At 34.5% G+C, this 16839-nt stretch overlaps 1 protein-coding gene across 1 annotated transcript in view; it reads left to right on the top strand.

Moving 5' to 3' along the window:
• Positions 1 to 15674, top strand: part of LOC123548436 (E3 ubiquitin-protein ligase znrf2-like) — a 48974-nt gene extending 33300 nt beyond the window's left edge. Inside the window, exon 4 of the mRNA XM_045335701.2 lies at positions 851 to 15674. Coding sequence (XP_045191636.1) covers positions 851 to 908 — 58 coding nt within the window. The 3' untranslated portion in view covers positions 909 to 15674. The remainder of the gene's footprint in view (positions 1 to 850) is intronic.
• Positions 15675 to 16839: the final 1165 nt, after the last annotated feature.

The raw sequence follows: 16839 nt of genomic DNA, 5'->3' as shown, positions 1-16839 counted from the left end.
ACTGTGGTCAGTAAAAAGTTCTGTGAATTATATATGCTGTCTGTCTATAGATAATTTGATTGACTGACTATGGTCAGGAAAGAGCGCTTAGAGTTGTGTATGATGTCGGATAAAAAAGTATGGAACCTGTCGGTAGATTGATTTGGTCAGAAAGTTCCTCTTCAAACTTTAAATGGTGCAGGAACCTATCTGGATAAATTGACTATGGTCAGTAAAGTTCTCTTCGAGGTAGTTGGTCTTTGTTGTACCTCCTAAGCAGTTAAGGTCTCAGTGGCTGGATGGTTAAGGCTGCTCACTTTGAATCACAACACTGTGGGTTTGAAACTTTACTTGCATTGTAGAATTCTTTATATGAGGAAGCCATACAGCTGGCTTATGAAAAGGTTGGTAGTTGTACTCAGATTCATGCCTGTGTTTTAAATAAGGCACAGAGGGGCACCTGATAGAGGGGCATTTTCATCTGCTATCAAAAGCTGAAAAATTGCAAGTGTCATAATTAATGACATTTGTGTTGGTACAACAAGACAAAAACAAACTGTCTAAAATGGAGGTAGATATCTGATGGTTAGTGTAAGGTTCTTCTAGAGTTATGTATGCTGTCTGTACCAAGTCTTAGACACCTGAGGAAATGGATTGATGGCAGACAGAAAGGTTCTCCCAAAGTTACAGTTGCTGTCTATCCTAAGTTTAAGACACATGCTTACGTAGATGGCTGTCAGTAAGCTTCTCACACAGTTACGTTTGATGTCTATGCCAAATTAAGGCACCTGCTGAAGTTAATTTATTATAACTGTAACTATACATATTTGTATTGAAAATATTTAATGTATGCTACTGTTCTTTATTTCAGTTGCATTGATAAATGGTTTGAAAAGAACAGGTCCTGCCCGGAACATCCAAACGACTAGCGATAGCCTGCACGTCGGCCAGCCGGACAATGCAAACTCATTTGTGATAGAGACACAAACAAGGACTCTGGTCTTGACTGCTGTATATGTTCCTTGGAAGGTGTAATATTTACAACAGTTCTGAACCGAGTCAACAAGACTTTGTGCAGAATGTGATATAATCTATTTTTCATTTCATCGTTTAGTCAAAGTTGCATTTAAAGTTGCAAACTTTGTAAATAGTCATATTTATTGAAAAATGCCTTTTAGTGTTTTGAGTTTAAATCTCATGTGCTGTGTGCAAAGTTGTATCGTGATATCAACATTTATAAAAGGTATTATGGAGGAAGGATGCTGGTAACATGTGATGACGATGTAGAAAAAAATGAATGTGAAAGGTATGGGCATGAAATGTGAAAGCCTTCAAATATAAACATGAAATGTGAAAGAAAAAGGAAAATGTTTGGTGATATGTTAACCTTTCTAAAAGGTTGGATGATGTGAAATGTGATAAAAATGTGAAAAAATGGGAAATAGTAATGATGTGATAAAATGTGAATAGAAATGGATAGATATAGAAGATAGGATTAGTAGTAAGATTGCGTCAAAAAATGTGAAAAGAATGAGAACAAAAAATACAGAAGAATCTAAAATTCAGAGAAAAAAAAGAAAATACATCAGAAAGAAATATCAAACTAAATTGGAAGGTGGAAAAAATATGAATGAAAACTTAAGAAGTAAGTAATTAAAAGAAAAACATACAATAAAAGATCTGAGTCTTGTATTGAATACAGAGTACAGTGGCATGTACAATGGAGGAATGAAAATAACTAAGTTAATAGTGAAATGAAAGCTATTTCTTCTCTTTGTCTTTCTAAGTGTTCTGTGGTGGAATATAGTAAGAGTGCTTTAACAATGACAGGATCAGAGCAATGACAGGATCAGAGCAATGACAGGATCAGAACAATGACAGGATCAGAGCAATGACAGGATCAGAGCAATGACAGGATCAGAGCAATGACAGGATCAGAACAATGACAGGATCAGAGCAATGACAGGATCAGAGCAATGACAGGATCAGAGCAATGACAGGATCAGAGCAATGACAGGATCAGAGCAATGACAGGATCAGAGCAATGACAGGATCAGAGCAATGACAGGATCAGAGCAATGACAGGATCAGAGCAATGAGGATCAGGATCAGAGCAATGACAGGATCAGAGCAATGACAGGATCAGAGTTGATACTGGTCCTTATCTCTACAAATTACTTTCACTTTAAGGCATTGATAGAAAACTTTTAACTTACTTTGATGTGCCAAGAGTTTGATAATACTGGGGGGAAAAAGGTGTTTTACATTACAGTGTGACATTTCGAAATTATTTCGCCACAGTTCATTATTTTTAACATTTGACCACAATGGCGTTTCAGCGAGTCTTGAATACTTATCGGCTTGTATAAAAATAGTTCAAGCTTAAATGTCTGTGATAAAGTTCTGGGTGTAGAATTATAAACCTTTGACCAGTCTCAAAACCCTGGCATCTGATTGGTTAGCACAGATTTGAAATTGACCAATGGCAAGACTGTATTCTGGGATTGATCTCAAACCTGGCTTATAAACTTGGATCCTAATATATGGTTCTAATAGTAAAGGCATGAAAATTTTGTTCTGTATATGTATATAAAACTAAAATAAATAATAAATAATAGATAGTAATTATAAATTTTGTTACCTCAGCGAAAACTGTTATATCTGCTACTTTATATAAATACAGTTAAAATAGTTTCATGCTGAGTGGGACATTAAATATAGATACAGATTGCAATATATTGTTGGCACAGTATTGTGAAGAAATTTTTTAAAAAATTTGTTCAGTGGTCGTGGGGGTGTAAAATATTGTAGTTTTGTGTGATATTCTTTGGGAAAATGAATTCCTGGAATCCTGGATTTCATATTTTAAAGATCAAATTAATAGGAATTTTATATTTTGTTTGGATTTTATTTGACTGACTGATGTAACTTCTAAATTCACAAACACACTCACAAAGGTTTTTCTCCTAAATCAATGATAATATCACAGTATTTAGGTTGTTCTGCTTGTTTGATAAACTGGAAAAAATAGTAACCTTATTTATCACGATATACATAGAATAAAGCCGTGAAACGGAATTTATTTTTTGAATTAATGGCAACCTGTGAGTGTATTTATTAAAACGGCAATGTGTCTATCTTTCTAAAGATAAAATATGATATTAAAAAGTTTGACACATAGATAATTCCAAATAATGTCATAAAATCTGCTTGAAATATGCATATCTTTTAAACCAATGGCAAATACATCAAAAACAAGCACACACTTCATTTCACCATATTATAGGCCGTATGCCTATTGATCACTTTGAGAAATTTCATAACAGTCTACATTGTTCCAGAAATGTCATCAAAGTTTTTTCCATAGACTCATATTTATATGAAAGCTTGTGCAAGGTAAAAATATATCAAATAAGTCAAGCAAAAAAGTCAAGTACACAACACTATCTTCTATATTTGCTGAAATCTCTAAATTTATTCTGAAGTTTTGAAAAAGCAAATCAAATTCTGCATTGTAGAAAAAGTTTGAATGACCTTAACCCTTATCATGCTGGACATGATTGATTCTGCCTTTGCAACCAGTACAGATCATGATTAGCCTGCACATCCGTGCAGTCTGATCAAGATCTACACTGTTCGCCAATCAGTCAGTATCTTTTTAGTATGCACCCCTTTGAACAGTTAATAGTACTGTCCAAATTGAAAGATGGACAAGTTCATTATAGAAATTTAGCAGGGTAAGGGTTAAGGAACATATCCATGAACAGTAACAAGAAAAAAATGGTACATCTATGTTTGAGCTGGTGTATCTATCTTATCTGGAATATGATAACTGAGTTACAATGCAAGTTGAAAAATTGAGTATTTATATAGAGTAGTGATTTAACTGCTGTATTTTAAATTTAGGTATTACTTATAGGGTGGGCATTATGGCAAGAAATCGAAGTCATTTAAGTTCAGGATTAATCTCTATACCCAAGTAATACTACAACCTAAATGCACTGAAAGTGACTTGAATTCAAGTTAGTGCAGAAGGTAGTTTGAGTATTATTTTCATTTCTTACGAAATTTTCAGCTCACCCAAGCATGAAGTGTACATTGTAATGTATGATGTACATTTTGTGTACTTTTTTCAAAACTTTCAAAATAATTCCGATTTTTTTCTAACAATCTATTTGAAGGGTCACTTTCCATGGAAAATTTCAGTTAGTTTTTAGCTCACCTGTCACATAGTGACAAGGTGAGCTTTTGTGATCACAAGATCTTCATGAAAATTGGTCAGAATGTTTACCTTGATGATATCTAGGTCAAGTTCGCAACTGGGTCACGTGCCGTCAAAAACTAGGTCAGTAGGTCTAAAAATAGAAAAACCTTGTGACCTCTCTAGAGGCCATATATTTCACATGATCTTCATGAAAATTAGTCAGAACGTTCATCTTGATGATATCTAGGTCAAGTTCGAAACTGGGTCACGTGCCTTCAAAAACTATGTCAGTAGGTCAAATAATAGAAAAACCTTGTGACCTCTATAAAGGCCATATTTTTCATGGGATCTGTATGAAAGTTGGTCTGAATGTTCATCTTGATGATATCTAGGTCAAGTTCGAAATTGGGTCAACTGCGGTCAAAAACTAGGTCAGTAGGTCTAAAAATAGAAAAACCTTGTGACCTCTCTAGAGGCCATATATTTCATGAGATCTTCATGAAAATTGGTCAGAATGTTCAACTTGATGATATCTAGGTCAAGTTCAAAAGTGGGTCATGTGCCATCAAAAACTAGATCAGTAGGTCAAATAATAGAAAAACCTTGTGACCTCTCTAGAGGCCATATTTTTCATCGGATCTGTATGAAAGTTGGTCTGAATGTTCATCTTGATGATATCTAGGTCAAGTTCGAAAGTGGGTCACGTGCCGTCAAAAACTAGGTCAGTAGGTCAAATTATAGAAAAACCTTGTGACCTCTCTAAAGGCCATATTTTTCATGGGATCTGTATGAAAATTGGTCTGAATGTTCGTCTTGATGATATCTAGATCAAGTTTGAAACAGGGTCATGTGGGGTCAAAAACTAGGTCAGTAGGTCTAAAAATAGAAAAACCTTGTGACCTCTCTAGAGGCCATACTTGTGAATAGATCTCCATAAAAATTGGTCAGAATGTTCACCTTGATGATATCTAGGTCAAGTTCAAAACTGGGTCACGTGCCATAAAAAACTAGGTCAGTAGATCAAATAATAAAAAAACCTTGTGACCTCTCTAGAGGCCATACTTTTCATGGGATCTGTATGAAAGTTGGTCTAAATGTTCATCTTGATGATATCTAGGTTAAGTTTGAAACTGGGTCTGTGGTAAAAAACTAGGTCAGTAGGTCTAAAATTATTAAATTTCTTTTGACCTCTCTAGAGGCAATATTTTTCAATTGATCTTCATGAAAATTGATCTGAATGTTCACCTTGATGATATCTAGGTCAATTTCAAAACTGGGTCATGTGCGGTCAAAAACTAGGCCAGTAGGTATAAAAATAGAAAAACCTTGTGACCTCACTAGAGGCCATATTTTTCATGAGATCTTCATGAAAATTAGTGAGAATGTTCACCTTGATGATATCTAGATAAAGTTCAAAACAGGGTCACGTACCTTCGAAAACTAGGTCAATAGGTCAAATAATAGAAAAACCTAGTGACCTCTCTAGAGACCATATTTTTCAATGGATCTTCATGAAATTTGGTCAGAATTTTTATCTTGATAATATCTAGGTCAAGTTCAAAACTGGGTCACATGAGCTCAAAAACTAGGTCACTATTTCAAATAATAGAAAAAACGACGTCATACTCAAAACAGGGTCATGTGGGAAGAGGTGAGTGATTCAGGACCATCATGGTCCTCTTGTTGTGTTTTTGTCATGACATTATAAAAAATTTCAGTATAAATTTTCATTTATTGTTGAATTTAGAATATTTCAATAAAACAAAATCATTTGGCTATAGAAACAAACTGATTCTGTAATTGATATTTTTATATTTCAAACAGTTTCTGTCAACACTTTCGGAGTTTTTCAGGAATTTTCAAAAATACAGAATTAGTAAATCAGATAGTAAAAGATATAAATCCGGAAATATTTTATCAGCATGCAAGATTTAGATATTTATGCATCACCTGTTCCAAGAAATTTAGTTATTTTCCTGTTCATACTTTTGTAAATAAAGTTCAAGTTCTGTATTTTTCACTGTATTTTCAAAGTTCATTGTTAGACTGTTGTCATTCTTACTAAAGTGGCAATTTTGTTTTCCTTTAAAGTTCATGTTCCTGTTTTATAAATTGTAATAGATGCAAGTTTAATAGTGGAAATCACTGCTGTTTTTTTTTGTTGTTGTTGTTGACCAAATTGGTATGAAACCAAGGACCTAGAAAGAAGGTGCACCTTGGAATTTTTGGGATATGACTTGTGTGCTGGTAGAATTGCAGAAATTTAATGACAGATCAACTGATACCTTGACAGAAAATAATTGAATGAATTGATTTTAAATAATAACTCGATAATGGCTCAATGTAGACATAAACTCATACCTTGACAGATAGTAATTGAATGAATGACTTGAAATAATAACTCGACAGGGGCTTCATGTAAGGTCATACTGAAACTTAGCACATTGTTTTTAAAAAAAAACTGAGATTTGTCATTTATATGAAGTGTGATAAAGATAGCCAAAGCAATAACAGAACATATTTAATAGTGACTTGGTTGATGTTTAGGGTTATATTTGATGGTGCCAGAATTTTGCAGTTATCGCCCCTTGATAAATCAACCTGGCAGCTTTTTAGGGTCAGATTATTGTATCTTTGTAGAAGTACCGGTATATTATATGTCATCAAAATGTACGAATTCTTTAGTAAGCTCATAGGTATGGCACATGACTTAAAATTTAATAATAGGAAGTGTAAGGTTTAATCTAGCATCTGTGCTGATGGACTGTAAACATGTGTGCAGGACTTGGTCCTCCACTGCATACAGGGATTGTGTTTTTTTTTTTACAGATTACATGCTTATGTTAATAAATCCAGAAACACTGGCTAAACACTGGCTAGGTTAACTGATATTCCCTTGAAAAATATTTGTGACATTGAGGTTTTCATGTGTATTTTATTTCATGATTTCATGAAAAACAACTAAACATAAAAGGAGAATTTTATTTTTACCGCCGAGTTTTCTGTATACAGAAATGACCCTCAAAATGATGATAAAGGGAGATGAACTTTCAAAATTTTGTAAATGTTTGAAAAATGCCTGTGCAGTTGTTGATCTGTTTCTGCTGTATTCCGTGATATATATATATATATATATATATATATATATATATATATATATATATATATGTGTGTGTGTGGTCATATTTATTAGTTTGTACCTAAATATTTTCGTACAAGAACATGAACACTATTTTTAATTGGAGTATATTGTGCTAGAAGTTTTGATTCTGTATCTTCTCATTTGCCGGTTTGAAGTATATTGCATTGGGTATGTCTGTAAGCATGATGCTAAGACAGACTGGTTACTATTTCTGTAAAAGTTTTAGTTTATTCATGAGGTAATCTATAGGTAAACAGTAAACAGCATTTATGCAAGTACATTGTTCTTTGGGTCTGAAAGATGTTGCGCAAGAAGTCTGAGAGGGTACAAAGAAAGTACAAGTTTGCATACTGGAACTGCTCTGATACATTACAATGAACACATTTGTTTTCGGTCTCCTTCATGAGAATTCTATCTCTAATTGATGCTTGATTATTCCAAACGTTTTTTACACGTATATTTCTTTTGTGGTTTATAGGAACCATCTTCCAGTCATTGATATGGTATGTTGCACAGTCCTGTGGTCTGTGGCACACACTTCTTCCACATCTTAAAAGAGATTTCAATGAAGCTTCATACACATGTCCACCAGAGTGTATTGATATGCGTTACTTATTCGTTTTAGAGCAGGTCCAAGCGTAGGGGTGGTAAAAGTCTAGAACTTAGACAAAATATATACTCAAACAAAGTGGTATTAGGTGAGGTATTAACTACTTTCAGTGATAGCTCTAGTTTGAAATGTTGTTAGATAAATATGCCTTTCATAAGTTGAACTGTATTGTTCAAAGACACGGGAGCTTTGGAAAGGGGAAAATTTCAATACAGACTGCATTTTAATTGTTTATTATTGTAATCCATTACAAAATTAAACATACTGTTGTCATGTCACATGTCTAAATCACAAATATCTCATTGTTATAACTGGCAAAAAGTCTGTAAAAAGTGTTGTTTGTGAAATTGTTCCATAATATATTGTGCTTAGTGTCACTTGGAATTGTTGGTCTGTCTGCAACTACGATAATATGTAATTGATCAATTAATTTTCAGGAATTTCTTTTTAGCTCACCTGTCACAAAGTGACAAGGTGAGCTTTTGTGATCGCGTGGCGTCCGTCGTCCGTGCGTGCGTGCGTGCGTGCGTAAACTTTTGCTTGTGACCACTCTAGAGGTCACATTTTTCATGGGATCTTTATGAAAGTTGGTCAGAATGTTCATCTTGATGATATCTAGGTCAAGTTCGAAACTGGGTCACGTGCGGTCAAAGACTAGGTCAGTAGGTCTAAAAATAGAAAAACCTTGTGACCTCTCTAGAGGCCATATTTTTCATGAGATCTTCATGAAAATTGGTCAGAATGTTCACCTTGATGATATCTAGGTCAAGTTCGAAACTGGGTCACGTGGGGTCAAAAACTAGGTCAGTAGGTCTAAAAATAGAAAAACCTTGTGACCTCTCTAAAGGCCATATTTCTCAATGGATCTTCATGAAAATTAGTCAGAATGTTCACCTTGATGATATCTAGGTCAGGTTCGAAACTGGGTCACGTGCGATCAAAAACTAGGTCAGTAGGTCTAAAAATAGAAAAACCTTGTGACCTCTCTAGAGGCCATATTTCTCAATGGATCTTCATGAAAACTGGTCAGAATGTTCACCTTGATGATATCTAGGTCAAGTTCGAAACTGGGTCATGTGGGGTCAAAAACTAGGTCAGTAGGTCTAAAAATAGAAAAACCTTGTGATCTCTTTAGAGGCTATATTTCTCAATGGATCTTCATGAAAATTGGTCAGAATGTTCACCTTGATGATATCTAGGTCAAGTTCGAAACTGGGTCACGTGCGGTCAAAAACTAGGTCAGTAGGTCTAAAAATAGAAAAACTTTCTGACCTCTCTAGCAGTGTACGAAATTCAGATTTGAATCCAATAGCCCGTTCGGGCTACCAGATTAAAAAATTTCCAAGCCCGACACCAATTTCACTAGCCCGAACTTTAACACCTTAAAATACATAATTTTTGCATCATATAACATTTTGTTTTACAGACATCTCTATGCATGTTTGAAGTAATAAAAAAGACATACAGCCAGTATATGTTTGCCATGTTTTTGAAAAATTTAACTCGAAATACTCCAGTCCAGATGAGCATCGTCGGAGTCCAAAAGCATCGGACATGACACTCCTTGCCAAAACGAAATCTAAACTGTTATGCCCGACTTTTTAGGACCCGCACTCGCCAATTACTGCAACTCGAACTGTTGACAATTTTAAAGATGTAATACCGAGTGCTGAATACACATTACACACACGCTGATAGCATAATTTAAGCTCCACCTACTGCAGGTACTTGTGAGATTTTCGCGAGAAGTGTGAAAGCTAATCAAATTATCCGTTATGCTAGAGATGATTGTATTCAACCAATTAGCGCTGCGGTTACGTCTTTGACACTGTGTTTGATTGTCAACACGTAAGAGTGCAAAAACCAATAATTCCATAAGCGTTTCTCAGTCTGGAAAATCACGATGCAGTACTCGTTTAATTAGCATGTTTTTTTTTAAACAAATGAGAAAAATTCGGTAGCCCAGTCGGGCTTGTACCTGTGGAAAATCGGTAGCCCGAGCTGAAATTTGGTAGCCACGGGCTGTCGGACTACCGTGAATTTCGAACACTGCTCTAGAGGCCATATTTCTCAATGGATCTTCATGAAAATTGGTTAGAATGTTCACCTTGATGATATCTAGGTAAGGTTTGAAACTGGGTTACTTGCGATCAAAAACTAGGTCAGTAGGTCGAAAAATAGAAAAACCTTGTGACGTCTCTAGAGGCCATGTTTCTCAATGGATCTTCATGAAAATTGATCAGAATGTTCCTCTTGATGATATCTAGGCCAAGTTCGAAACTGGGTCACGTGCGGTCAAAAACTAGGTCAGTAGGTCGAAAAATAGAAAAACCTTGTGACCTCTCTAGAGGCCATATTTTTCATGAGATCTTCATGAAAATTGGTGAGAATGTTCACCTTGATGATATCTAGGTCAGATTCAGAAGTGGGTCACGTGCCTTCAAAAACTAGGTCATTAGGTCAAATAATAGAAAAACCTTGTGACCTCTCTAGAGGTCATATTTTTCAATGGATCTTCATGAAAATTGGTCAGAATTTTTTATCTTGATGATATCTAGGTCACATGTGCTCAAAAACAAGGTCACTATGTCAAATAATAGAAATAACGACGTCGTACTCAGTTCAACACTGGGTCATGTGGGGATAGGTGAGCGATTCAGGACCATCATGGTCCTCTTGTTTAATTTCACAAGACTATCACTACTTATAACCAAATAGCACTTCTGCGAATATTTATTTTCACAACTACATGTAAATATAGCAAAAAATAAATCGTGTGCAAAAACTTGTGATTTTATAGTAAGTGGCGTTCAGAGGTGGTAATAGGAACTTTTTGGGCTTGGAAAATGTCTTCTTTAACTGTGTGGGTTAATGATAATTTTTATCGTTATACCTTAGGGTAGACCCAAGTTTTCCTTCCACGGGTCAGTGATATTTAAAAATGTAAAAAGTTCCTATAGGAGAGATCGTGTTTGTATACAAATCCATTGTATTTTTAGCTCGACTATTCATAGAATAGTAGAGCTATTGGACTCGCCCATGCGTCGGCGTCCGCATCTGCGTCCGTGTCCCGATTTGGTTAAGTTTTTGTATGTAAGCTGGTATCTCAGCAACCATTTGTGGAAATGGATTGAAACTTCACACACTTATTCACTATGATAATCTGACTTACATTGCACAGGTTCCGTAACTCTATTTTGCTTTTTTACAAAATTATGCCCCTTTTTTGACTTAGAATTTTTTGGTTAAGGTTTTGTATGTAAGCTAGTATCTCAGTAACTACTTGTGGGAATGGATTTAAACTTCACACACTTATTTACTGTGATAAACTGACTTACATTGCACAGGTTCCATAACTCTATTTTGCTTTTTTACAAAATTATGCCCCTTTTTCGACTTAGAATTTTTTGGTTAAGGTTTTGTATGTAAGCTGGTATCTCAGTACTCCATTATTGGAATGGATTGAAATTTCACACACTTGTTCACTGTCAAGATCTGACATGCACAAAGCAGGTCCCATAACTTTATTTTGCTTTTTTACAAAATTATGCCCCTTTTTCAACATAGAAATTTTTGGCTAAGTTTTTGTATGTAAGCTGGTATCTCAGTATCCACTAGTGGGAAAGGATTGAAACTGAACACACTTGTTTACTGTCATGATATGACATGCAGTGCAAAGGGTCAATAACTCGACTTCGCATTTTACAAAATTATGCCCCTTTTACAACTAAGGAGTTTTGGGTTAAATTCTTATATGTAAGCTGGTATCTTAGTACCCACTAATGGGAATGGATTGAAACTTCACACACTTGTCCACTGTCATGAGCTGATAAGCACTATGCAGGTTCCATAACCCTATTTTGCTTTTTTAGTAAATTATTTTTTTTTTCGACTTTCGTATTCATTCAATCGACAAGGCTGTTGAATAGTCGAGCGTTGCTGTCCTCCGACAGCTCTTGTCTAATTTTAGAACTGATAAGACATTGATTGGGTGGGCAGACGCTAAACGTCCATATTTTTTTGTAAAATGATGTTTTTCTAATGGCCTGAACTTTCTTAAAACACAAATTATATCAATAATTTTTTCATCAATGGAAAGTTTATTAAATAGGCAATTTATTGATTACTTCTAACTACTATTTCAAAATAAAATGGATTATGAACGCTTAAATTACAGTGTTTTTCTAAAAGTTTTGAACATAACTACGTCACTATTAAAATTATATGTCATTTAAAATGGTTATTCATTTAAAAGAGATATTTGAATATGAAAATTTTAAGCATTTCAAAACGTTTTAAATTCTGAAAATCAATAAATGAGCGAAAAGGTTATTAAAAATTTAAAATTCCGATCCCATACACAAACGATGTAAAAACATTGTTTTGCCCACCACCAGATAAACAGATGTAAATGCGTGACATCACGGCGATCTTTCCTATTACCACCCTTTAGAATGATGAATAATAATAACAATTAAGTACAATTTGCACACAGGAATTTGCTTGGAGCCATGATTTTGTTTTTCAGGATTCCTAATCAATACAACAAGGCCTACCAGTCTGGCTTACAGCATTGAACATCCTTAAAATAACCAAGAACCACTTGTAATAGCAGTCATGGGGATAATGAAGAAGTCTGTGTAATTGACAGGATTGAGAACAGTTTTATTGTAATCTAAATTTAGAAAGATGTTTGTGTCAGTTTAAATATAGAATAATGTTTCACAGTAGGTAAAGAACAAGAATCTCAAGGGAGGTAACCCACATATGCAGACTTGCATGGTCCGCTTCTATTGCTGCAGTGCAACTACTTTTATGGTTGAGTTTTGAACTATTCCATTGATTTATTTGACTGGTTTTATTTTGCATCTCAAATGAAGTGGGTAATGAAAGTATTGTTTGAATTTTAGAAGCAGTTTCTTTGATAAGTTTTTATTTGGCAAAAATGGGAAATGCTGTGTTTTACCAGTTGTATGTAGAGAATAACAACAGTAGTTCACGTAAGAAATGTATTTAACCAACAAAGTATATATTGATTGGGTGCATCTTGTGCAGTTTTGTAGCCCATAAAACCACCATCTTTCACTAAAACAATTCTATGTTACAAAAATTGTATTCTGGGTATTATATGTTCTTGTTTTACCAGGATCTTTATTCTTGAAAAATGGTTTGTTAAAAATTCAAAGGCTGAAATTTAACATCAGTTTCGCAGAACCATGTTTTAATATATTTAAACACAACAAAGAAGTTTTAAGTCTGTAGAAAAAATACACTGCTGATATCCGATTAGGAGTGTTTAAATTGGATTAAAATGGTTCCGCTATGTATTATTTTGTTTCTAATATGTCATTATTTTTTTTTAAAAAGTAGATGAAATAGGGAAGCACTATTTCTTGGTGCATTTATGGCAATGTGTACTGTGTTTTAATTGATTTTAAAACATGTTGAAGAAGTTACATGTCCCATAGAATAATTCAGGAATGTGTAGAAGTCTAGTGCATAATAATCCAGAGTGTGTGATATAAGTGTAATACTGGTCTGTTGTATCAATACAGTTCTGAAATGTCCTTTTTAGCTCGACTTTTCGAAGAAAAAATAGAGCTATTGCACTCGCCCCAGTGTCGGCGTCGGTGTTGGCATCACCGTTGGTTGAAGTTTTTGATGAAGTCAAATATCTCTGTTACTATCAAAGCTATTGACTTGAAACTTAAAATAGTTATTTACTATCAAAGTCTACACCAGGAGAAACAATCCCCATAACTCTGGTTTGAATTTTGACAGAATTATGTCCCTTTTTAACTTAGAATTTTTGGTTAAAGTTTTTGATAAAGTCAAATATCTCTGTTACTATCAAAGATATTGACTTGAAACTTAAAATAGTTATTTACTATCAAAGTCTTCACCAGAAGAAACAATCCCCATAACTCTGATTTGAATTTTGACAGAATTATGCCCCTTTTTAACTTAGAATTTTTTGTTAAAAGTCAAGTATCTCTGTTACTGTTAAAGCTTTTGACTTGAAACTCAAAATAGTTATTTACTATGACCAAAGTCTACACCAGGAGACACAATTCCCATAACTCTGATCTGAATTTTGACAGAGTTATGTCCCTTTTTAACTTAGAATTTTTTTTACTGGCAAAGCTCTAATTCAGAGTCAAGCACTGAGAAAAGTCGAGCGTGCTGTCTTACGGACAGCTGTTGTTTTATAAGATACTAGATCAAGTATTGTAGCACTCTTTCTGGTGGCCTATATGGCAATGACATCAGTTATGCCATGTTTTAATGACAAGAAACATGATATGTCATATTATGATTTAAATTAGTAAATTTGCGATAAGCTTATGTTGCAATATATGCTTGTCTAGTATAAATATTTTCAGCGAATGACAGCTCTATTTTCTGTGTAGTAATAAACATAATAGGGTGATCTTTTTTTGTACAATCTAAAAAAATTAGTCAGTTATAACAAAGACTGGGAAAATATTGTTTTGTTTATAATGTATATGTATAGAAACATTTGCAAAGAAATTAATTGTCTTCTTAGTAGATATTCATGGATATTAACGGCTTAAAAATTAAACATGAAGTATTAGACACTGTAGATTTTTGTGTTGTTGCTTAGTATTTAATAGTCCGACTGGGAAGAAAATAAGGAAGAAAAATTTAAGTACATCCTGGTATAAATAGTGGGTATCTTTTTTTGTCACTGTTCATAACTTGTTCATAGTACATTAAATTTTGTGCTACAATTAGGACATGAAATTATATACTTTTTCACCTTAATGTAATAGTCATATCATACGTGAAATGAAACATTATCTTTCCAAATAACACATTTTCCTGCAGCTAAAGATAATTCATTATACATTTAACACTTTTTAGCTTTCCAAGGATGGTTTCTATAAACAGGGGATAGTGGGTGGGGAGTAGTTGATATTATGAGTTAATTTATTAAGATTTTGATGTAACAGAGTTGAAGTTAAACAGGGTTTTGACTCATTTCAGTGACAGAGTTTAAGTTGTAGATAGAAAGTAGAAATCATTTGAATGTGATGCTGTTGATATAAGTATTTAGCTGATGTAAAAAATACAACATAAATGATATTATGTTGTCATTGTTTAAATGTTATAATAAATTACAATAATTGTCACTGTAAATGCAAGGACTAAGTTGTTCAAAACTTAAATTGGCTGGAAAAACTCTACAGGAAGCTTTCATTACATAATTATGATGAGTATGTGTGATCTTGGCTGCCAGTGGCACACTGGAATCTCTTTAGAACTGGCAAAGCAAATGAAATTTCCAAGTTTTGAGCTTTCACCAGACCAAGACAGTTGTTCAGATTGGAAGGCTTTCCACTTGTCACAGGTTCTGGTTTTAGACAACTTAGAATGTACTACAAAACAATGTACTTGCAATTTTGTTATATTTATCAATTTTTTGGGTACTGTTTTTCCATTGAATAAAGTTTTGAGAAACTTGGTACATGTGTGTAATTGTGGTAGACTATTATCTGATATTTGACCATTTTCGAACATATTGTTATGCTGCATGTACTTTAAATCAGTGAATATGTAGTGAATTTTGATGTATTTTTGTTTTTCAAGAAGCATTATGCTTGTATTATTTTGTTATGTAGACAGTTGTTGTTATGTAGCTTGTAGATACTGCATTCCATGTGATAACATGTATGATGTACTGTGGAACATACATATTAATACACACATGACTCTTACCTTGTGTTTGCTTTTTTATGCCATTTATGTAAGCCCTTAGGAGCATGAGGATCAAAAAAGAGAAGGCTTCAGGTGACACTGGGTGAGCTGTTAGACTGGAGCAGAAAGCTGTGGGCGAGCTGTTAGACTGGAGCAGAAGGCTGTGGGTGAGCTGTTAGTTTACATGGGTACTCGTGCTTTTACAGCTCATCTTTCATTGTCGTGCTACATTGGCGAAACGTCAACAATTTCTTGTCTGCACGCTTGTGGTTTCATTTATGATTTTATTTTAACCAAACTTGCGCACAACTTGTATCACCATAAGATCTCGGTTCCTTTCTTGAACTGGCCAGATCCCATTATGGGTTCCAGAGTTATGGCCCCTGAAAGGGCCCAAATTAGCTATTTTGACCTTGTCTGCACAATAGCAGCTTTATGATTTGAATTTTACCAAACTTGCACACAACTTGTATCACCATAAGATTCTGGTTCCTTTCTTGAACTGGTCAGATTCCATTATGGGTTTTAGAGTTACTGCCCCTGAAAGGGCCAGAATTAACTATTTTGACCTTGTCTCCACAATAGCAGCTTCATTTATGATTTGAATTTAATTAAACTTGCACAAAACTTGTATCCCCATAAGATCTCGGTTCCTTTCTTGAACCGGCCAGATCCCAGTAAGGGTTCCAGAGTTATGGGACCTGAAAGGGCCAAAATTAGCTATTTTGACCTTGTCTGCACAATAGCAGCTTCATTTATGATTTGAATTTAATTAAACTTGCACAAAACTTGTATCACCATAAGATCTCGGTTCCTTTCTTGAACCGGCCAGATCCCAGTAAGGGTTCCAGAGTTATGGGCCCTGAAAGGGCCAAAATATAGCTATTTTGACCTTGTCTGCACAATAGCAGCTTCATTTATGATTTGAATTTAATTAAACTTGCACAAAACTTGTATCACCATAAGATCTCAGTCCCTTTCTTGAATCGGCCAGATCCCAGTAAGGGTTCCAGAGTTATGGCCCCTGATAGGCCCAAAATTAGCTATTTTGACCTCGTCTGCACAATAGCAGCATCATTTATGATTTGAATTTAATCAAACTTGCACAAAACTTGTGTCACCATAAGATCTTGGTTCCTTTCTTGAACCGGCCAGATCCCATAATAGGTTCCAAAGTTATGGCCC

Source organism: Mercenaria mercenaria, chromosome 6 (genome assembly GCF_021730395.1).
Source record: "Mercenaria mercenaria strain notata chromosome 6, MADL_Memer_1, whole genome shotgun sequence".
In the NCBI taxonomy this organism is placed as follows: Eukaryota; Metazoa; Mollusca; class Bivalvia; order Venerida; family Veneridae; genus Mercenaria; species Mercenaria mercenaria.
This window is presented reverse-complemented; position numbering and strand designations above follow the sequence as displayed.